Source organism: Pezoporus occidentalis, unplaced genomic scaffold, assembly GCF_034315485.1.
Source record: "Pezoporus occidentalis ecotype Australia unplaced genomic scaffold, CSIRO_AGI_Poc_V1 ctg251, whole genome shotgun sequence".
NCBI classification, from domain to species: Eukaryota; Metazoa; Chordata; class Aves; order Psittaciformes; family Psittacidae; genus Pezoporus; species Pezoporus occidentalis.
In genome coordinates this window covers 373717-395806 of record NW_026914406.1, presented here as the reverse complement: position 1 = coordinate 395806, position 22090 = coordinate 373717, and the positions used below count along the sequence as shown (strand labels likewise).

The following is a 22090-nucleotide window of genomic DNA, read 5'->3' as shown; positions in this document are numbered from 1 at the left end:
GCAGCTGTTGGATCCAGGTTTGTGGGCTCATACAGATCATGAAAACTTTTTATATTGCACTTGCAAGACCCTTAACAGTTTAGCCCTTGAAACTGAGAAATCATAAATTGAAGACTCCAGACCCAAGAATTCTTAGATTTTTATTGAGTTTGACAATGATACTGCTGGGAATAATTGTTCCCTCTGAATCTGCATGGAGACGGCAGTAAAAGATACTGGTAGACCTGATAGCTAAGGCATGATTTTAAACTCTGAAGGAATATATCTATTACTCTCTGCTGCATTGATGCTTCTCTTAATGGTCACGGTTGGCCAACATACTTTATGAAGACATCCTTTGGTTTTCCTTCCTAGAAAAATCGCTGCTTATATGTATTTGGTGGCCAGAGATCAAAGACTTATTTGAATGACTTCTTCAGTTACGACGTAGACAGCGATCATGTGGATATCATATCAGATGGCACGAAGAAAGACTCAGGGATGGGTAAGAGAATAACTACATATTAGTTGATAAATGCTACAAATGAGAACTATATTGTTAAGTAGGTGAAAGGCCAGCTTCAGTGGCTTGGGGTGTCAGGTTGGCATCCTTAACCAGCCTTCCACATCCGAGTAAACTCCACACTATATAGGTTAAACTTATGCCAGCTCTTCTGTCCGTCCTGCCATTTGACACTCACCATCTTCATCACATTAGAAATAATTGATGTGTGAAACCACACAGCACCTCAGTAGAAAAAAATACAGCAAAATAAGAACTAAAACCATCCCCTTCAAAACTGCAGCAAGGAGCAAAAATAGAAAAAGGCTGAAAAAGTCCTTTTCTTTAAACCAGGAAAGGAGAAAGCATTTTTTTTTTCCTAGTTTTCCACCAAGTGAAAGATGCTGTAAGATAGAAATAAGCTGCTTGGTTTGAGATGCAGAAAGGCAGGTTGGATGCTCAGAGAATTGGAGTAGAGGGACAGAGATTATTCTGCATGCCAAGAGCTGAATAGAAAGATGAGACCTGTTGTCCTGTTGTTCTTGTACTATATTATCATAGAACCATGGAATCAAGTGGTTTGGGGAAGACCTTGAGGATCATCAAGTCTGACTACCAGGGAGAGGCAAAAAAAGGGAGGAGAAGGGAGCAAGAATTTGGTCCTGTTCAGTTCACATCATAGAGCGATAGACACCAGGCATAGGTCTGTATACCAGAAACCTTTAAAAACAACCAAAAGCTGTTGCAACAGAACCATCAAGAACTGATTTTACACCTTTTCTTTCAAATGATGTAGAGAAGAATGCTCTTTTCTTTTCCAAACAGTATTTCTGCATGTGTGATCTTAAGGTCCTTTCCAACCCCAACCATTCTATGTATAAACGCATGATTTTCTTCTTGCAGATACCCTGACCTGCAGTGCACAGCTCAGAAGCTGAAATCTGTGTACTACTGTAGGGCAGAAGTTTTGAATATTTCTCATATTATGTATATTTAGCCCTGATTTTTTTTCTTCTCCCACTTACTAGAATCCCAGGAAGCTCATTTATCTTGAATTTAGGCTGTCTTCCTCCTTTTGATCAAGCCTTATTTCTTAGCAAGTACTTTTGCTGAACTTCTGAAGGTGAATTATTGATGGTTATGAGTTATTGTTTGCTCATTCAGTTAGTTACACCAGGGAGGGAGATGAGTACCCAAGCTCTTATTCTCTGGAGTCATTTATTTACTTGAGTGCTTCCAAGAAAGAACCAGCTTGTATTGTTGACGGTCTCCTTTATTAAGGTGCCTGCATGTTGCCTGTTGCTGCTTTGCACACACCCACACACCATTTGTTGGCCTTAGAGCTTTTAAAGAATTGATTATTTTTTTCCCCATGAAATTGCATTCTACCATTTTACTTTTTTAAACCTGTATTTCTTTATAGCTTTAAAACGTGGCTTTAAGCTGACACATTTAGAGTTAAAGATGCTGAGCTCATCATATGGCTGGAGTATCGTAGAAGGGTTTGGGCTGGAAGGGACCTTAAAGCTCTTGCAGTTCCAGCCCCTGCCATGGGCAGGGACCCCTTCCACTAGAGCAGCTTGCTCCAAACCCCTGTGTCCAACCTGGCCTTGAACACTGCCAGGGATGGGGCAGCCACAGCTTCTCTGGGCACCCTGTGCCAGCGCCTCAGCACCCTCACAGGGAAGAGCTTCTGCCTAAGAGCTCATCTCAGTCTCCCCTCTGGCAGGTTAAAGCCATTCCCCTTGGCCTGGCCCTACAGGCCCTTGTCCCAAGCCCCTCTCCAGCTTTCCTGCAGCCCCTTTAGGCACTGGAGCTGCTCTAAGGTCTCCCCTTCAGGAGCCTTCTCTTCTCCAGGTTGACCCAGGCCACCTCTCTCAGCCTGGCTCCAGAGCAGAGCTGCTCCAGCCCTCGCAGCATCTCCGTGGCCTCCTCTGCACTCGCTCCAACAGCTCCACGTCCCTCTTGTGCTGCTGCCCCAGAGCTGGATCAGGACTGGAGGGGGGGAGCTCCCCAGGCTGCAGCAGAGGGGGAGAATCCCCTCCCTCAACTGCTGCTCACGCTCTGGGGATCAGCCCAGCATATGGTTAGTCTTCTGGAGAATACACTGAACTCTGCTTCTCAGCAAGTATATTAACCTCGAGGTTGGGTTGAGCAAATGAGATGATAATATTTAGCCCTCCTCCCCATTCCCACAGGCCCCAAAGTGGTGAATAGTAGACTTTGTAAGAAAATGACTAATTGGAAATAATTCATGAGTCGATTTTCAGTTCACTGTTCTCCTGTGTGTAGAAAGTCAACAAACAGATCCGAATGTTTCTCTTGCCTTTGAAAGAAAACAAGAGGATTATTTGCATCTTAACAGGAAGAGAACAAAATGCTTGTTCCATTCAGACAGCAAACGTTGACAGCACTACTTTCAACCTCCAAAAGCAAGTCTTTATTGTGCCCTGTTAGGTAGTGCTATACCATTTTGATCTGTATGAACAAAGTGATTCCCTGTCTGGTCGCTGCGCAGTTTCAAGCTGTTCAGTGTGATGAGTCAAGTTGAGGATGCCTGACCTAAATGTTCCTCTAAAGTCCCATGATTACATTTTGTTCCTGGCTCGCATGTGGCATTCAGTTCTATTCTTAGTGGAGCTATTTTGATTTTTACCCTTCCTAAAAGAGCTTAATTGTGCATTTGTGCCATTAGAGTAGTGAGAAGATTTCTACCGAACTAGTAAAAGGGATAGTTAAGGATTATCAGCAACACGGGGTTGTTACAGTGCTAGAAAACTATGGTAATACTAAGTTGGTTTTGCTGCTGTCATCTTCTAGATGAGGTATTCATGCTGTTTAGTGTTTCTTTGCTCTTAGTTGTTCCTTTGTTGAACATGGAACCAGTTTCTTGTGTAGGTGATGTGTTTGAGAATCTTGGGTGATGAGTATCACTTAAATCTTCATAATTTGAAGGACTATAATTGTAGCAAACTTCTTTTAAATTCCTGGGAAAGTTCACATTGGATCAAAGAAGTTTCTAAAACACACAGATTTGCCTACTAAACTTGTCTCCTGACTTGATCTGCTTTGAAGCATAGGTAGGCCTTGCAGCCCGTGGTGTCTGGCACGTGCCAGAATGGCACCAAGATTATGGAATCACCATCCCTGGAAGTGTTCACAAGCCATGTAGATAAGGCCCTAGTGGCATGGGTTAGTGGTGGCCTTGGCAGTGCTGGGGACTGGTTGGATATGATGAGCTTAAGGGTCTTTTCCAATCTATTTGATTCTGTGATTCTATGTAAAATCCTGGTGCTTTCTCTTTTCTGTCAAAGGAGGGTACTACAGTGAAATTAGGCCATTAGGGATGGTTATCTTCTTGCTGCTTGGTAACTGTTTGAAGCAAGAGATTTGTTAGTTCAACTAGTGAATGGACAAAATGGGACTGAGGAAAAAAGAAAGCGGTAGTGGTACAAATTGGAGGAAGTGTAGTACCTGTGGTTGGAGGGCGGGAGGAAATGCATACACTGATGGACATACCCTTTTAAAGCAGTTGTATACTTTTAGTTACTTAAACCCCAAACCCAACAAACAGTAACACACAAACAACAACAAGAAGAAAACTAAACCGTGCTTATGTATATCAGAGAGAGTGTATCTCTGAAGCATACACGTGGTCTGGAGATGCCACCAGTATCAGTATGCCCCCCGTCCCTGGCAGTGTTCAAGGCCAGGCTGGATGGGGCTTAGAGCTGCTCTAGTGGAAGGTGTCCCTGCCCATGGCAGGGGGTTGGAACTGGGCAAGTTTCAAGGTCCCTTCCAGCCCTAACCCTTAATGATTCTATGATCAGATGACTTCAGCTATACTGCCAGCTTGCATGACTTGCTTAGCACACAACCCATGACTAAATCGTGGTCTGCAGGAACTAACGGGAACTCTTGTGGTTGGTCAAGGTTCCTGTGATAATCCTTTTATGACTCAAGTGATGTGTTAGAGCTGTTGGTCAGAGGGAGAGTTACCTATTGCATGGTAGAATGCAATTTCATGAGGAAAAAAATAATCAGTTCTTTAAAAGCTCTAAGGGAATCACGATCACCTTACATCCTTTGGCATCGATTCTCTTCAAATGAAAACAAGCCTTAAACATTCTTGTGGCTCCTATTTAAGGTGAAGTAGGCCCTATGGACAAATGGCATTGTATTCTAGCTACTGGTGAAGGTCCCATGTCTCTTCCTGGGGAATGTGCTCATTTGGGATGCAGATTCTGTGATTCTGTGTGTGGCCCTGGCAGAGGGGAGGTTTCATTGATAAGTACCACGGACAGAGGCGACACAGCCCAGCCCAGGAAATGCTGAGCCAAACCTAGACTAAGGCAGAAACACATGAATCAAAGGAGATGGATAGCCCAGCTCAGCATGGCCAGGATCCATCTCAGACCAGCAGTCTGAATATCCCATTTTGATCATCTCTTTGTGACACCTGACATGTTTTGCTCTTGTTCAGTTCAGGTTCTAACTTGCCACTAGCTACCGTGTCTCTCGCTATGGAAGCACTTAGTTTTGTGAGGGCCCTTATGTACTCTTCATGTGAACCAAACCTAACATGCTTTCCTCTAACTGCGAAGGTGAGGAGGAGGGCAGGCAGCCACCCCATCCTAAAGATGCTTTACAGAGATGGTGCAGCAGCAGAAGAATTCCACCCAGATTCACTAGCTGACCTGTTGTTTCCAAAATCTCATGTTGCTCAGGAGACAGCTGAGCATTGGACATGGGGTTGTTGCTTTTTCAATGTGACAGCTGCCCTGTGTGCTATCACTCACTCATCCAGGTTTGCTCCATTAAAGTTCAGGGGGGGTGCTGCTTCAGTTTTCTATGGGTTATTAGTTGTGGTATGGAGTAGTTTGCTGCCCTGCTGCTTTTTAAAAGTGAATTTAAGGGGGAGGTGCCAAGTTCTGGTGAGCATCAATATCCAAGTGGTGGAGCTTCTTCCTGTTTTCTAATCACAAGGAAGAAGGATGCTAATCCCAATGCAATTGATTTGCAGGTAGTAACATGTTCCGAGGGTTTCATAACTTAGGTGGCACTGAAGGGCTGTCAGTAAAATTGCTCCTCTTGATCCTTCACGAAGCCTTCAGAAGTGGGCTGTAGACTGCAAGTGCTGTATCATTGTTTTGCCAGTGCTGTGCTTCAAAGCATGTTTAAAAAGATGCTCTGGTATCCCCTCAAAGGGGAGAGGTGAGATGTAATTCCCAAACTTCTGCCTAGTGTGATGAGAATCATATCTGTGAACTTGGATTTACTGCTTTGCAAGCTCTGCCTCTGTTTTCCTGCTTGGATACAAGCAGCAGCCAACACTGTGCTTTGAAACAACTGTGTTTGCACATAGAAGCAGCCAGAAAACATTCAGCTTGCTGAATGATCACTAGAATCCAATAAATGCCTCAGAGGAGGGATGGTGGTGGTGGGAATGTATCTGTTTCATGGTTTGGTGTCACTTCTGTAGGAAAACTTTTCCCATGCATTATAGTTAAATGGGAATTACATTGTACAGGGTTACACAGCACCTTATCAAAGCTTTCTCAGGGGTTATTCCTTGTTTATGTAACTGGCTGCTAACTCAAGGCCTGTATGGCTTGAGTTAAATATTGTTTTCACGTATCGAGGCTGTGAGCTCTTCACTTTTGCTGTGTAAAGATAAATGAAAATGTGAAGTTCTGGAGGGCGGATTCAGACCTCTTATTTCCAGCTAGTTCCTGCGCTCCTACCCTGGGCTGGTTGATGAGATTACAGTGGCAAAAAGTAATGGCATAGGAAACGCATTCCCCATCTAGTAGGCTTTTGGGGATTTTATTGCTTTTAGGAATTTCCCTCTACAGCTTTTCAATCAGTAATGTATTGTCACAGGAGCCAAGTTAATATCGCATAGCGACAGGCCAGTGCTGTGTTCAAAACAACCAGGGCTGAGTCCTTACTCGCTGCTTTATGTCCTTCAAGCTGACCTGAGCAATCCCGGGCCCTGAGGCACACTTTGAAAGGTGTGAAATCTCTGGAGATAAGCTCCAAAGCTGACTTACATTAATGTTAAGAAGCAGAAGAGTGAGGGACTTCTATGGAGCCACTTTTACCACTTCATGCCCCCATCGGATCTACTACACTGCACTGCGAATCAATTCTTTGCAGCACACTGCTTTAATGTCCGATTCTTACCCCTTGTTGTTTATGACTTTGTACTCTTAAGTCTTTAAAACGTAAATCCTAAGCAATCGGCTGCTGTCACAGCTTTATCTCCTATGCAGAATTGAATTTCCTTCCCAACGTACATTTTGTTACCTAAATATCACAAGTGCTTTTCTCAGGTTTACAGCCCGTGTCCCTCTCTAATGTGCTGACCACAGTCACTTGGATTACATCCAGCAGTTACTGCAAATCCGCGGCACTTGCAGATCGTGAGGCTGTCTTACCCCCTAGTGGAAGGATTTGTAAGTCATGATTTATGCAGCTCTGTTGCTCTGTCAAGGATCAGACTTCCTTGGCAAACGGCTTTTGGATGTTTCTGTTGTGTTTAAAATATCCCACCATTTCCTGCTTACTGTGTAGGAGCTTGCCTTAGTTTCTGTTTATTTTCAGGGACTTTTAAACCAAATCTGTGTTCTGTTGTGTTTTGTTTAATCATATTACATCTAACTTACACAATTCTCTGCAAAAGACTAGATGTCAACTTTGTCTCTAGCCCAAGGCACTACTTAAATACATTTTCTACACTGTTGCTTAGATAGATCAAAGAGTTTGTGGAAGTTGCTCCTCATCTTAAGCTCTACTAAATGTAGGGATAACATATTTTCTGATATACCCTTTTTTTTTAACCTTTCTGCATTTCAAACAGTCTCAAGAAGACATTGATTTACAACTGAGGGAAGCCTGAAGTGGCTTGGCTTGGATTTGGTTTTGATTGCAGCTGCTGTGGATAAACCCTATCCTTACTACCAAGAGTAAACAAGAAAAGAGGCACTGAACTTTAGTGGCTTTTCCCTCCTTCATTCCTGAAATAATCATTTCAGCTTCAGGAAGTCCAGAATAAACTAGATACAAAATTCATTTATTTAACAACATGGGGATGGAATTCCATAGACAAGTTTCATACTCTTTCTATATCAGCATTAATATAGCAACCATATTGCTCATGGTTATAACAACTATAAGCCTCAGGTGTTAATGCTGTGAAGGTTTCATGCTTTTCTCTAAAAACGTTGCATGCTCTCCACTGTTCAAAGCAGCAGATAGGTTGCAAAGACATTTGCCATGTACATTAGCACTGCTGCTCAAATTCAGATGGTTCTCCTGCCAGAACTGTCTCAAATCAGCCTTGAATTTAATCCTTCAGGGTCAATGCAGTGAAAGCAAGCATATAACATGGTGCTCTTCAAAAAATTAACAATATATGATCTATAATTGTCTTTATATTTAATCTTTAAGTCCCTTTTTACTCTTTATTTCCTTATTTGGGTAACTTTGGCAGTTTTTATTAGTCTTACTAAAACACTTCTTTGTGCTTTCCAGGTAAAACACGGTATGTAGTTGTACCAGCGTTTTGTTCCCTGTTCTTTCCTCTGCTCTGCCACCCATTTGCTTATAAACCAGCTTAATTTTCCTTTGAAACCTCATGGCAGAATTGGAGGTTGAGATAAGCAGGTTTAAGCTGATGAGGGCTCCAAAAGCTCTTCCTCTTGCTTTGCCATAGAACCATAAGCAAGGATTTTGTTGATGGGACTTCAAGAATGAATTATGCCAATAGATTTCACTTCTTATTGAAGTTTATGTAAGAATTAAGCGTTTTTCTTCAAGAAATAGGTTGTTTTTTTTGGCTGTGTTAAACATTTCAGTAGGGGCTTGAAGTAGAGAAAACCAAATCTTGCTCTGAATTCTTTTAACTGATGCTTGGCCTATCCAATGAGAAGTATGAAACCAAAACCTATCGTCGAACAGGCTGGGAAAAATACCATTTAGTGTGTTCTTAAACAGCAATATTATCAGTTTATTAGAGCTTGTTTTCTGGGCTCTGTGTGCAATTTACAACTAATTGCAGGGGAGAATTTGCAAAATACAAGAGTTGTGAGCATTTTTCATGCCAAAATCTTGAGCGAAGGCCAAGAACCTTCACCAGCCTTTGTCAACTGACCCAGAAAGAGGAATGAGACAAACAGGATCTGTAAACAAGGATCACGTGCCCTTCACAAATCCATTTTGGAAGGATGGTTGCCTAGGGAAACAGGAAATGGGGAATTAGACAACAAACAAAAAGGATTTGCCAAACAAATTTGCTGACTTTTTTTTTCGGGGAATTATGATGAAAACTGTTAGAACCCTGAGGATTTCACCACATTTCTAAAGCTGAAGGTGGAGCAGAAGAAGAGCTGGGTAATTGTACCACAACTATTCAGAAAGTACAAAAGAAAAACAACCCACTCCTTGACATCTTCGTCCTAAAGGAAGCAATGGGAGCCATGGAATCTTGAGTTCATCTGGAATTTTGTTGAGTTTCCCAGCTTTTCCAATTAAGCTTTTTGGAATCAATGCTTCCTTTTACAGATGAGACAAGAACAAAGTCACTCTGTTTACATCTGCATGGGTCATGTAGCTCTATCTTCAGGCAGTTTAATCCTGAGCTGGTAGTCTCCCACATAGCTCTAGCTGTACCTTTCCGAAGGAAATAGCAACTTTCAGAAGGGTTTTTGTGCTTCCAGAAGTCACGGGTGGGAAGGGAACAAGAGATTTTGCACTGGACTTGTCGTTAACGGGGAAGAAAGCCTCTGGATGATTTTTCTTCCTCTTATCCCTCTCACCCTGCCTTAGAGGGCATGTGCAAGAAGGAAGTTGGTTACGTGGTGACTTCTGCATGCCTCTGAGCATGGGTTGGAAGGGACCTTAAAGCTCATCCAGTTCCAACCCCTGCCACGGGCAGGGACACCTTCCACTAGAGCAGCTTGCTCCAAGCCCCTGTGTCCAACCTGGCCTTGAACACTGCCAGGAATGGCACTTGGAACACTTCAAGGCCAGGTTGGATGAAGCCTTGAGTGAGATGGTTTAGTGTGAGGTGTCCCTGCCCATGGCAGGGGGTTGGAACTAGATGATCTTAAGGTCCTTTCCAACCCTAACTGTTCTATGATTCTATGGAGCAGCCACAACTTCTCTGGGCGCTGTGCCAGTGCCTCAGCACCTTCACAGTATTCTCCATTGTTTTCAGTGTGTAACTTCTCTTTTCTTTTGTCAGTTCCAATGACAGGTTTCACTCAAAGGGCTACCATTGATCCAGAACTGAATGAAATCCATGTCTTGTCAGGGCTCAGTAAAGACAAGGAGAAGCGGGAAGAGAATGTAAGGAACTCCTTCTGGATTTATGACATTGTGAGGAACAGCTGGTAAGTTGATGAAAGGGGTGCTATTTCTAACATCAGTGCTGACTTCCTTTAGAAAGCAATCCTGTCTTCCAGGTAATCCACAGCCTCTTAGAGCCATGGGGTGGTAATGTTGAAGACAACAGAGTTCCCTTGAGGCACCTTGTTTTCCCCATGATCTTTAGAGATGCCATAGCAGTAAGCCGCATGAGGGAGAGACATCATCATAGGAACTTCTTTATTGGAGGCAGGTGGAGGGATGAGGGGAAGTGAGCCAATATAAGGAGCTTTTCCTCTACGAAGTCTTAAAAGCCAGGATTCATCATCAGTGCAGCAAATGCAGTCAAACTGAGCTTGTTAATAGCCTGCATGGTAGGAGGAAACTGCTGCATGAACAGTGGTGGTGAAGTCTTCATGCAAGATCTACCAGCTCTTTCCATGCTGCATCAGGGTACTTCAGGTAGCTACTAGATCCAGTAGTCTGAGAAAATATTTCCATATCCATTTCCTGTATTGTATTTGGCAGCTGGTTCCCATTGTCCCTTTCCAGAGCTGGCAACGTTTTTGCATTCAGGGTCTCTCTTAGTGCGGGGGCAATCACTTTGAAAGGTGTGAATGTTGCTTATAAAAATGGGTTTTCAGTTACAACTTCATTCTGCTTAAATCAGTGCTGGAAATGTTAGCTTTGCTCCCGTCTGTGGCCCATACTGCTGTGTCCAAGATGGTATTCTCCATAATGAGAAATACTTCATGCTGATAATTCTGTTGGCAAATCGTGCAACATCTAAAGATACCTCTAAAGCTCATGACACAGAGTTTTCTGGAATTGTTTTCCTGTTTGGCTTGTGATTGAGGATTATGTTCGGCCAAGATGACCTTCTCTGCTTGTTGGATGGGGTTTTTTGTAGTGTTAACTATAGGGATGCAGTTCCCTATTGTCCTCTATGTAGAGGACAATATATAGACAAGAAAATCTTTGGTGTTACATGTCAGGCAGTTCAAGTTGACATCATTTGTACCTTAAAGTCTTTTAGTAACTTTTTCTGCTTCCTGCAGGTACTGCTAATCATTGCTTCCTGCCTTTTATTTCAGGTCTTGTGTCTATAAGAATGACCAAGCAGCAAAAGAGAATCCAGGTAAAAGCCTTCAGGAAGAGGAGCCCTGCCCAAGGTTTGCCCATCAACTGGTGTACGATGAGTTGCACAAGGTATGAGGGTCCAGTTTACATATACAGTGTTTAAAAGTCTTATTACTCTTGAAATGTAGTTTCTTCTTCAAAGGTGGTACGATGAATATAGCTTCTTGTATAGTGTTAATGTGGAGGGTGCCTGTCCTTTAACTTACTCTAATCTTTTGCAATCGGGTGCTAAGCTACTTGTGTCAATGTGAAGTAACCATGATAGGTCCTACATGAAGTAAACATGCAGACAATGGGGTATACTAAACCTTTATAAAGTTGTCAGGCAGCTAGCTCTTATCTGTTCTTAATTGAAGCTTCCTTCTTTATCCTCAGGGACTTAATGTCACAACCTGTTGGTGACTAAAAGGTCACAAATAGTTACCTATGTTTCTAGGAGAAACTCTCTTTGAAGGAACTAATCACTGTTAACAAACTGCTCTGCCAGAGGTGCTTTTCTTTGCCCTGCACATCAGCAGCAAGTACTGCAAACTGTTCTTTAGCACTGTCTGACTTGAATGGACACGTTCATGCTTAGATTGATTTAAAATGGTTTATAGGGTACATGAGCGCTCAGTAAACTTAGGGCTTTGTGCATGTTAACCAAAATAAAGGAAAACCCCATGGATTAGGTACCAGAATTGTATTAATCTATGAATTCATTTTACTGTGACACATTTACTTAATCTGTCACAGATATTTTGCAATTGAAAGAAACCTTTTCCTAACCTCTGAATTGAAAAAGACAAGTATATTGTAGTCTTATCATTTCATGGGATGTTCATCAACTTTGGGAAACCCAACTAGCCCAAGGGGGTAAAGGGGCTTTTAAGAAGGATTAGGTGCTCCTGTATGGAGAAGTCGTATTGTTTGTTGTCTTCACAATGATAGACTGTAAATACTGTTCTGCCTTTAATGGCTTACTTCTAAGTGTAAGAATAGAATAGAATCAACTCAGTTGGAGAAGACCTTTAAGATCATCAAGTCCAACCGTTACCCCAGCACTGCCAAGTCCACCCCTAAGGTACTATGAGATTGAGAATAGTATTTTGTAAGTTACTGTGAAGGTTGCTAAATCATGGCAGTTGCCCAGCTTTATCTGAAGAGCTGTTTGATGTGCTTGTTTTGAAGAGCCTTATTTTTAGAAACCTCTGTTCCAATGACCTTTCTCAACTTCTCTGATATAAATAAGGAGAGCCTACATCAATGGGATGTAGAATACATTGGTTGGAGTGCTTATTTTTAAAGCTGTGGAGAAAGGTAGCCTCTTGGACTTCTTGAGCCCCCTCACTATTTGAAGACCCCTGTGGCATGTTTCGTATCAACAGTTCAGAGTTTGAAATACCAAATGATGTGAAGGGGAAAAGGTGAATGAATAAACAGTCCTTTTTCAACACTTCCACTTGAGATGTGCCTCTCCCATAAGTCTAGCCTTGCGTTTCAAAGGTGGTGTGTCCTGAAACTACTGGAAGAGTGTTAGAGCGCTTCATTTGAGCTACTGTGAATGCAGAATGAATTTGGGGTAAAGATATATTTAATGTTTCCATGTTTGGCATCTCAGCATTGCTAGAACCTTTTCTGAAGGCAGTCACAGTAATGGTTGTGACTTCTAATTCTAGATAAGATTGGTGTTTTCATCCTGAGTTGTTCTTAACATTACATTTTGTCTTTTTGATTTACTGTGTATTCAGGTGACTGTTTCCTTTGTGCTCAGGTCATGTGTTTGGCATCTTGTAGCAAGGCTGCTGTATTGAGATGAGGCAAATCTGCCCTTCTAGGGACCATGGGAGTACTCTCTGCAAGTCAAACTAAGGCTCTGTAGAGTTTATGGGACACTTTGGTACATAGGCCTGTTAGTCATCTCCCAACATCATGTCACTTTGAGCATCTGTAGTACTTCCCACTCACTTTATCAGTGACCCTTGTCTTTGGGGAAGATAATGGTCTTCACTGCTCATCTGAGCTATGGTACTTCAGTAGTACAGCTTCACCAGCAGTTCTCTGATGGGAGCCAGAGCATTAGTCTGCAAAGTCCCTTTTATCTGAGCTTTCCTAACAAGCATGGAAATGTTTCTTTTTCAAAGAAGATGTGTGATTGCTGGAGTCCTTTCACACTATAGGGGTGTAATCTGCTTATCCCCAAATGAAAGACAGGCTTAATACAGGTTCTTTATTTACCCTCTTTGGTGACAATGAGAAATTGGGGTCTTTGAGGACAAGATTGGAGAAAAGGTTGGTAATCCATCAGTTTGAGTATTGTTTGCATCTAGGATTTTGAATGGGGCAAAAAGAGTTGGCTCAGATCCTTCTTTTCTACTCCTATCTTACGTGCTGAAGGGTTTATCATGCTCATAGGTTTTTCCTAAAGAAAGAGCTGAAATGGTTTGGGGATGTTTGTTTGTAAATACCTCAGGAATCTGCTAGAGGGAGGTTTTAGCAGTGCAGCTGTTTTATTATCTTAAGATGTAAGCAGTTTAAGAGAAGTTTCTTCATCTCCTAAGGGACAAAGTAAGGCTAATAGTAAGATGGAACAGCTTGTCTGCACAGCAGAGTTATCTCCCTCCAGAATAAACCTCTCCGAAGATGCTGACATAGTAAATAGCCTTTGATGTACACAGTCAGTCAACTTTTTTTGCTCTGCTTCTCATTTGCTTAGGTTCATTACTTGTTTGGAGGGAATCCTGGCAAGTCCTGCTCTCCAAAGATGAGATTAGATGACTTCTGGTCTCTGAAGCTCTGTCGACCTTCAAAAGAATACCTGCTAAGACACTGCAAATACCTCATAAGGAAGCACAGGTACAGAAACAAAAGGGGGTTTGCACTTTTCTTTTCAAAAATGTCTGTTTTTTTTTAAAGTTACTAAAACCTGAATGTCTTGTAAATGGCTTTGAGAAATATCCCTTTGATGGTTATATAATGGTCTGCAGATTTCTTGATTCTTTTTTGTTAAAAACCTAAGTTTAGTAATAGGACAAGGAGGAATGGCTTTAACCTGCCAGAGGGGAGACTGAGATGAGCTCTTAGGCAGAAGCTCTTCCCTGTGAGGGTGCTGAGGCGCTGGCACAGGGTGCCCAGAGAAGCTGTGGCTGCCCCATCCCTGGCAGTGTTCAAGGCCAGGTTGGACACAGGGGCTTGGAGCAAGCTGCTCTAGTGGAAGGTGTCCCTGCCTGTGGCAGGGGTTGGAGCTGGGTGAGCTTTAAGGTCCCTTCCAACCCAAACCATTCTATGATAATAAAAAGCAGTGGGGTATGGCTGAGCTACAAGATGAACTTCATTCTGGTGTTACTATGTTATTCTAAAACTAGAAAAATCTGGGTATTGTGTGGGGAGTCATGGGGGAATTTTTAGATTCCCTTTTCACTCTGCTGCTCATCAACATGTGTTTTGGTGCTGTCACCTCCCAAGGAAATGGAATGTGTTTCTGAAACACTGTGCTAGGAGATAGTAACAGCTCGCAAGGATGCTAATGAAGTCTGGGGGCTGGATGCCTTTGCACATCTGAGACTCAACCATGGTGAGGTCATCAGAGTTTCTCATTCAGAATCACTTGAAAGATCTCACTTATGCGGAATTCAGCTACGCTGTGACGCTTCCTGTACTGTGGCTGCTTCAGAGCTGCCTTATATTTGCTATTTAGGGCAACAGCTTTTTAAAATCAAACTTCTGGTGTTGCATTAGGCAAGAAATTGCAGCAGTCAGCCAGCCTTTCAAGACCCAGCAAATGATTTGAAGGCAGTAAATAGCTCTTTCTCCATTCTTGGTGAGAATACTTTGTTATCGGGTTCTGCCAAGTGTTGGAGGTTAGCTTTCACTGATGATATTTTACTTCTGAGGCAGCAAGCAAATTGCTTTACCTAACTCACAATCACTGTGGCTTGATGAGGCCTTTTGCAGATTAGCCATGCAGTAGATGAGAATACCTACAGGAATGAATGAAGGTCTGTCTCAGTAATCTGGGAGGTTTATTAAACCACATATGGTTGTATACATATTCAGCTGTACAGCCTCCAGAGACAGCTCTGGATGACTTAGTTATTACTTCCTTAAGTTGCACTGAAAGGAGATGTTGCTGCATGTTATCTGGCAGAAGTTTGGGGTTTATGCACCATACTCCCTTTTATTGGGGTCCATAGGAGGGAGCCAGACACGACCAGCCCAGGGGCTGGTATGATGGGTGCTTTGATGGAGTTCATGTGCCTGGCAGGGCTGGAGCTGAACTGCTGTAGAGTCACTTGGCTGCCCATTATCTGCATTCCCTCAAGCTCTAGGTGCCAGAACAGGTACTTGACTTGCAAATCCACTGTATTTGCTGGAGCCCTGTTTGGCCTATTAACTTGTTTATAGCAGTCAAGCCATAGTGAAGAAGAGCAGTGAGGTGTCAGTGGGTCCCTTTGTTTAAGCTACTTCAGCTCTCTGGATCGTGGTGATAACATCTAAGAAAATCTATGTGAATATTTAACTACCAAAATGTCATGTACATCAAGTAATAGGCATAGTCTTTGTGCACTGCCTAAATGCACTTGCATCTTTAGGTGGTACCAAATTTGGGCTACAAATGTCCACTGCATTATAAACAACCAAGTAGATGACCCAGATGAAAACGTAACATGATTAACTCTATTCAGTGTGACTTTTTCTTCAGTTTGACAAGCTACAACCTCTTACAGGTAACTGAAATATATTATGTATAAAATACCTTGTGTTTCTATAATGCACTTGATGCAAGGCAGTTAAGTAACTGAGAATGCGGTTTTTAGGGTCCTCATTTCTGCAGTCTGAAAGTGTCTGAGCTGTTTTCGTGGAAAGGTTTAATTCTGTGTATTGATGATTCAGAGGATGACAGTGTGATACTGCACTCAGCAGATAGGTGATAGGAGAAAAACAGAGATCATTTTAAACCTCATCCTTTCCAGGCTTATGCACCCACCTCAGAGCTGCAGGGAAGGAGCTCTGCTCACTGAGGATGATGAATCCAGAATCACTTTCAGCTCTGTTAACTTCATAGGGAATTCATAGGAGTTATAATTTCTGTTCATTAAAAGAAAATGAGGAAATAAGCTGTTGGTGCATAGGATTTCCATGTACATGTGCTTTTCCTGAAAGTGAGAGTATTTAGGCCCAGTGTTCATTGAATCTGGGGGTTTCACCCACATCATCCCTTTTTCTCTTGTTTGCCAGCAGCAGGGAGCTGTCGCCATCCCTGTACTTCCAGTTACGCTTCTGCATGGTCAGGAATGTAAATACTCCTGGGACAGAAGTGCTCAAGGCTTGCCTGTGTCTGAGCTGTTCTCCTCACATGGGGTGCTACTCATACCTTACTCTGTCTGTGGAGAGCAAATTGTACTAAATGGTTTATATTTCTGTATCAGTCATAGAATCCCAGACTGGTTTGGGTTGGAAGGGACCTTGAAGCTCATCCAGTACGGGCAGGGACACCTTCCACTAGAGCAGCTTGCTCCAAGCTCCATCCAACCTGGCCTTGAACGCTGCCAGGGATGGAGCAGCCACAGCTTCTCTGAGCAGCCTCTGCCAGTGCCTCAGCACCAATGAAGAAGTTGCTGTACATACTCCTTCGAATACTTTTCGTAAGAGTGTGATACTTCACCCTTATAACTCCTGTACACCTCCCCAAAAGCCCTTCCTCTGTATTTCAGCTTGTCTGGAAGGCATGTTCTTCAGGGAATACAGGATCAAGCTGCCATTAAAGTTGTTTTGCTTGGAAATATTGGGCTGAAGGTTTTCTTAGATGGCTTTTGCTCTCTGTACAAATAGTAGGAGTCCTGGAGGAAATGGCTGTGTTCAAGTCTTCTGTCTCCTCTTTTCAGGTTCGAAGAAAAAGCTCAGACTGAGCCTCTTAGTGCACTGAAGTACCTGCAGAATGACTTATATGTAACTGTGGATCACTCAGACCCTGAGGAAACAAAAGAGGTAATGATGAATGATCCCTGGTTTAGTTATAAAGAAAAGTAAATTCATGTGAGAGTTTTGGGCCTCTTGAACCTTGGTTTTTATTCAGGTTGAAAAAGCTCTACAGGTGTGTGACACTTCGTTGTATCATCTGTTTCTTTGCACTGAAGATCATAGTGCTGTAGCAAACAGTCACTTTTGCAACTGCAGTTCCAGATAAAATAGCTTTTGCACTCAAAACAGTGAAGAACTAGGCCTTTGTTTTAATTCCAGGGTACTGGTGTGTATTTTGGGAGCTTTGATTGAAATGTAAACTCTGAAATGTCATGAGTCTGTAGTTGGTTGTGTAGTAGAAAGTGAGTAAGAAACTCACGCTGCCTTTTGGCTTGTCAATATTAAATAGCTCTGGGGGAGGAAAAGAGGCTTTTTCTCTAGTTGATAAGTATTTCTGGAAGCAGATTGTGGATATGCATTGCTTTCTAGCCTTCAAAGCTTGTTTCCTCTGCCTTTCTATTATCCAGTAGGCATGTTCTTTTATTTGTTCCAGGCATTTGTTCCCATTTCCTGTTTTGATTCCCTGACCGCAGTGCGCGTCGCTTTACACAAAGGATTACAGAAAGAGTGAGAAGTGTCAGAGAAGGTGGTTTGATTGGACTCTGCCATGAATTTCCACATGGAACTTGGGGCAGCTGACTAGATGCCCAAATGGTCAGGGTAGAGGAGGAAGAGGAGACCATGGTTCTGACTCTCTACTTGTGTTAATGACTCGGGAAGTGATTTGAGAGTTCCTTCTATAAAGCTGTGATAGGGGAATGGGCTCTGTTACTCCATGCTGAGTCTCTGCATTAAATCACTTAATCTGATCGTTCTAAATTGTTACTTTAGGTAAAGAAATGATCCTCATCCAGACACTAAAACCTTTTGAGGGAGAAAATGCATCTTGCATATGCACTGTGTAGAGTTGTGGGGTTGGAGGAATTAAGAAGAAAGTATTTACTCATGTCAGTACCTTGGAACTGATCACACTGGTCATAAATTCTGGTTAGTCTTTATAATAATCTAATCCAGTAAAATATCCAGGTGCTGTGCCTGTAAGGTCTCTGTTAAATGGCTTCTCAGTTCAGTTCATAGACTCACAGAACAATGAAGGGACCTTGAAGCTCATCCAGTACGGGCAGGGACACCTTCCACTAGAGCAGCTTGCTCCAAGCACCACCCAACCTGGCCTTGAATGCTGCCAGGGATGGGGCAGCCTCAGCTTCTCTGGGGAACATGTAGTTTCACATCCTGTCTAGACCTTTCTAGCGTGGGGAAGGTAAATGACACACAATCCTGCATTATTTCAGGTAGAAAAAGAGGTACTTTTTTATCACTCCTATGCAGCATGCCCCAATTATGCCCCATCTCCCCAGTGTGGTAACACTTTCCTCTTTATAATTGAACTTGTAATAACCTCTAACATAAAATAACCATTCTGCTGCTCTCTTCATCCCTTCTTCTCCCTCTCACCCACTCTTAAGGCCATGTCCTATGTCCTCTGATCTCCTGTGTTTTCTCAATGTGTGCTGGTAGCCTATGAAAGCCATGTCTCTCTTTGGCCAGTTACTCCTAAAGAGACCTTGTGTCTCATGGCTTGCTGTGCCTTTTTGTTGCCTGAACAGGAAACATTTGGGGTGTGATCAGAAAGCTCCTCTCCTTTTAGATTGTGCTGCCTGCTGTCACCAGCAAACCAAAGGCACTGCCATAAAGACTCCACGTTGTGAACATCTGGCACAGGAAAGCCTTTTAATACTCTACATTTGATTTACCCAACTCAGCGTGGAGCATTTACCTTGGCCACCTTGTAAGAATGAAGAATTTACCTGACTGCATGGGCTCCTCTGAGATTTTGAGGGAAACTAGTAGTTTTATCATATAATGTAGAAATAGAATACATATTATCCCTTTTCACAGAGCATACTAGTATTGTGCACATTAATGATGTAGCCTATGAGTAGCTCAATACAGCCGAGGGAATATATTGTGAATCATTTCTCTGCAGGCTTAGTGCCTGATCCAAACAAAATTCAATAGCTTCTGTCTGGTCTGTCACATCAAGGGTACCGCTCAAGCTTCCATTCCAGTGGTCTCCTAAAACCATGTCACAATTGCCGGGAGGCTTTTTTGTGTCTTGTTTTTCTTGCTCATTTTTTAATAACATTTTTAATTATGCCGTTCCAAGAGCTTTAACTTCCCAGGTTTTTTACACTGGAGCAGATCTGGCAGGGATATGGCCCAGAGCCAGCCTCTGCACTGGTACTGACTGGGTGTATTTCCAGTTGACGTCAGTTTACCTTCCGGTTATCACATTGAGTTGGCTTTTTGCTCTGGCATCACGTCTTCAAATAGCTCTTGTGCTTTCCAAAGGACTGACGCAGGCTTTTTGGATTCCATATCAAATTTCAAGCACCAGTTTGATTGTGTATCTCAGCCCAGGCACCTCCATGCACTGTCTTTAGTTATATCTGAGATCGTCTTAATATCAAAGGCTGTATATCTAATCGGCTTGTTCTGGGCTGGTTACAGCTGTTGAATCATAGAATAGTTAGGGCTGGAATGGTGTAAGGCTTCTTAGCATGGCAAATCCTAAGGGAATTGGTTTCTGCCTGTTGTTTCCCTTCTCTTTAGGCCAACTGTTAAACTTGGGAAGGACCAAGTTGAATAGGTTTATCCCAGACTTCATGCTGTTGTGCTTTTGGAGGCTGGTATATGTGGTTTCATGTTTTATGGACTGGTATATGGGTAATGTTATATTACAAGCAGAATTGCACTTTGAGGCAAGGCTGACTTGCTTTGTAAGAGAATTTATTCTAACTTAGTTAGGCAAGTCCCTTCAGCTGTTTTGAGTTGGGTGCCAAAGAAAACAAACAGGCTGTTCTTGAATCTTGCTTTGGTGTTAGTAACCAATTTTGTTTAAAGTAGCACAAATGATTGATAGTAGGAACATACTCCCAGATTTTTCCTCCTTTGTTATGAATTTTAGGTATGTTAATAGGATTATAGTTTTATTTCTGGGGGTTTTATTATTCCAAATGAAGTAGATGACTGCAAGTAACGGGTATCATGCAGTACATGTTTTAGTGGCCATAGGCTCTATGCCAACTCTGCCTCTGCTGTTGCCATAAATGCAAAAATTCTCTTTGACTGTGATTCTGCTTGAAATCATAGAATCATAAAGGATTTGGGTTGGAAAGGACCTTAAAGCTCATCCAATTCCAACCCCCTGCCACCTTCCACTAGAGCAGGTTGCTCCAAGCCCCTGTGTCCAGTCTGGCCTTGAACACTGCCAGGGGTGGAGCGTTCACAGCATCCTTGAGCAGCCTGTTCCTGTGCCTCACCACTCTCCAAGGCTATAGATGGTGTTCCTTGAGCGCTAGAGTCATCATTCCTGGACATACCCTGCTGAGTGGGCTCTAGGAGAAATGAAGATAGTACAAAAAATGGCTAGTGCTGACCATGTAAAGGAGAGCAAGATGAGTTTGTACATTGAGATTCAGCTCCTGGTGAAGCTCAATCCCATGACTGCAAGCAGAACTTGCAGTATGTTTTTCTTGGAATATAGTAGGAGAAAGAGCAAGGACCTGGAGGCCAATTTGAGGCCTGACTAGCCTGTAGACTGAGGCAGGAGGCCCCTGTTCAAGGCTGCTTCATACTTTCCATTCTTAAGACCTTGTCTCCAATAAATTTGCCAGATAAAGCCAGCGGGGCCCAAAAGTATTGTTTGAGTCTGCATTAGACTGATATTTCTGGGAAAATTGAAACCCAAATGGGAAAAGTAGTTCTAGGAAGGAGCTAAGAAAAGCATGCTTCTCCTCTTTGTGTCCTGCTGTGATTCTTTGTAAAGCTTCAGAGGCTGAGTGCTGCAGGAGGAGAGGTTTTGGAGACGAGGAGCCTTTCAGAAACAGCATTCAGCCCTCCCAACTTCAGCGAGGGATGGCTCCCTCCTCAAAGGATTTGAGCCTCTCTTTGCTGCTTTGAGCTGTGCTACGACAGAACTGGTCAAAGCTGAGGAACTGTTTTATGCTGTGATCTGAGCACTTGCTGTATATTACAGAGGGGTAATTATGTCTGATTCATCCAACCTGCCAGGTATCCCAAGCAGGAGTTACTCATTCCCCTTTAACTATTTCATTTGGCAGAGGCATGCAGCAAATATACCAAGACTTCTATATGGCAGAATTGCTTTTTTGCTGTAGGTAGAAACAGCTTAAAGTGCACACAGCTGATAAAAGAACAGTATTGTTGGGAACACAAAGGCCATAGCTTGGGAAGTGCCAGAATTAGTATTACTTATGTCTTAATCTGGCCTCTCTCTGAATGTGGTTGATTATATTCATTAACTTTCTATTAGCCAGATATCTATAACTAGTATATGTATATAACTAATATAACCTTATATTAGTTATCCAGATAGATGTATCTCCAAGGAACCCTGGCCTCAGTTCAGAAGGTGCATTTGGGCTCTGAAAGAGAAGTTAGTTGTATAACAAAAGGGACCTGTTGTCTTCTGAACAGGAGACTTCATTTGGAATGCATGAAGGCAGTGAGGCAGAGGGATTGTCAGCAGAAAACAGGTGGTGCTGTGATCAGAGCACTTGGATGCTTCTGCTCTGTCCTCTGTAGTGGTGTTGCTATGTGACGTTAAGCAAATGGGTTTTCCTAGGTGGTCGTTCATTAGGTCTTTCAGTCTGGGGCCTGATGGGAGAGATCCGAGCTGTGGTTTGCTTGAGAGTTTTTGCAAGTGAATTCAGGAGCTGTTGCATAATACTGGGTGTGTTGAGAAATCAGGTTCTGGCTGTTTCAAATAGGGGGCCCAAAATTAATCAGGATTTGAAGGGCGTCTATTGTGATAACAATTAATATGATGGAAAACCTGATGAGGAAATGAATTCCTTCTTTAGAGCAGAGTTTGAGCTTCAGGGGAAAAAATAAAGCATTGGATATATGCTGTGAACACTGTGTGGGAAACCTGGTCTTGAGGAAGCAGTAACCATCCCATGTGTGGGAAAAAGAGATGGGGTCCTTTGAGAGAACATCCTGGGGTTAGTTGGCATTGTAATGCAAATGCAGAATGAACCAGCTTAGGCTCAGTGCTGTCCATAACTGATGCCTGTA

The 22090-nt window shown here is 42.7% G+C and overlaps 1 protein-coding gene across 5 annotated transcripts in view; it reads left to right on the top strand.

The window, feature by feature from the left end:
- Positions 1-22090, top strand: part of MKLN1 (muskelin 1) — a 111467-nt gene that overhangs the window by 83251 nt on the left and 6126 nt on the right. For all 5 annotated transcript variants that reach the window (XM_062623397.1, XM_062623398.1, XM_062623399.1 and 2 more), the window contains 5 exons: positions 355-484; positions 9729-9876; positions 10945-11059; positions 13686-13825; positions 16855-16957. In XM_062623397.1, coding sequence (XP_062479381.1) covers positions 355-484; positions 9729-9876; positions 10945-11059; positions 13686-13825; positions 16855-16957 — 636 coding nt within the window. The remainder of the gene's footprint in view (positions 1-354; positions 485-9728; positions 9877-10944; positions 11060-13685; positions 13826-16854; positions 16958-22090) is intronic.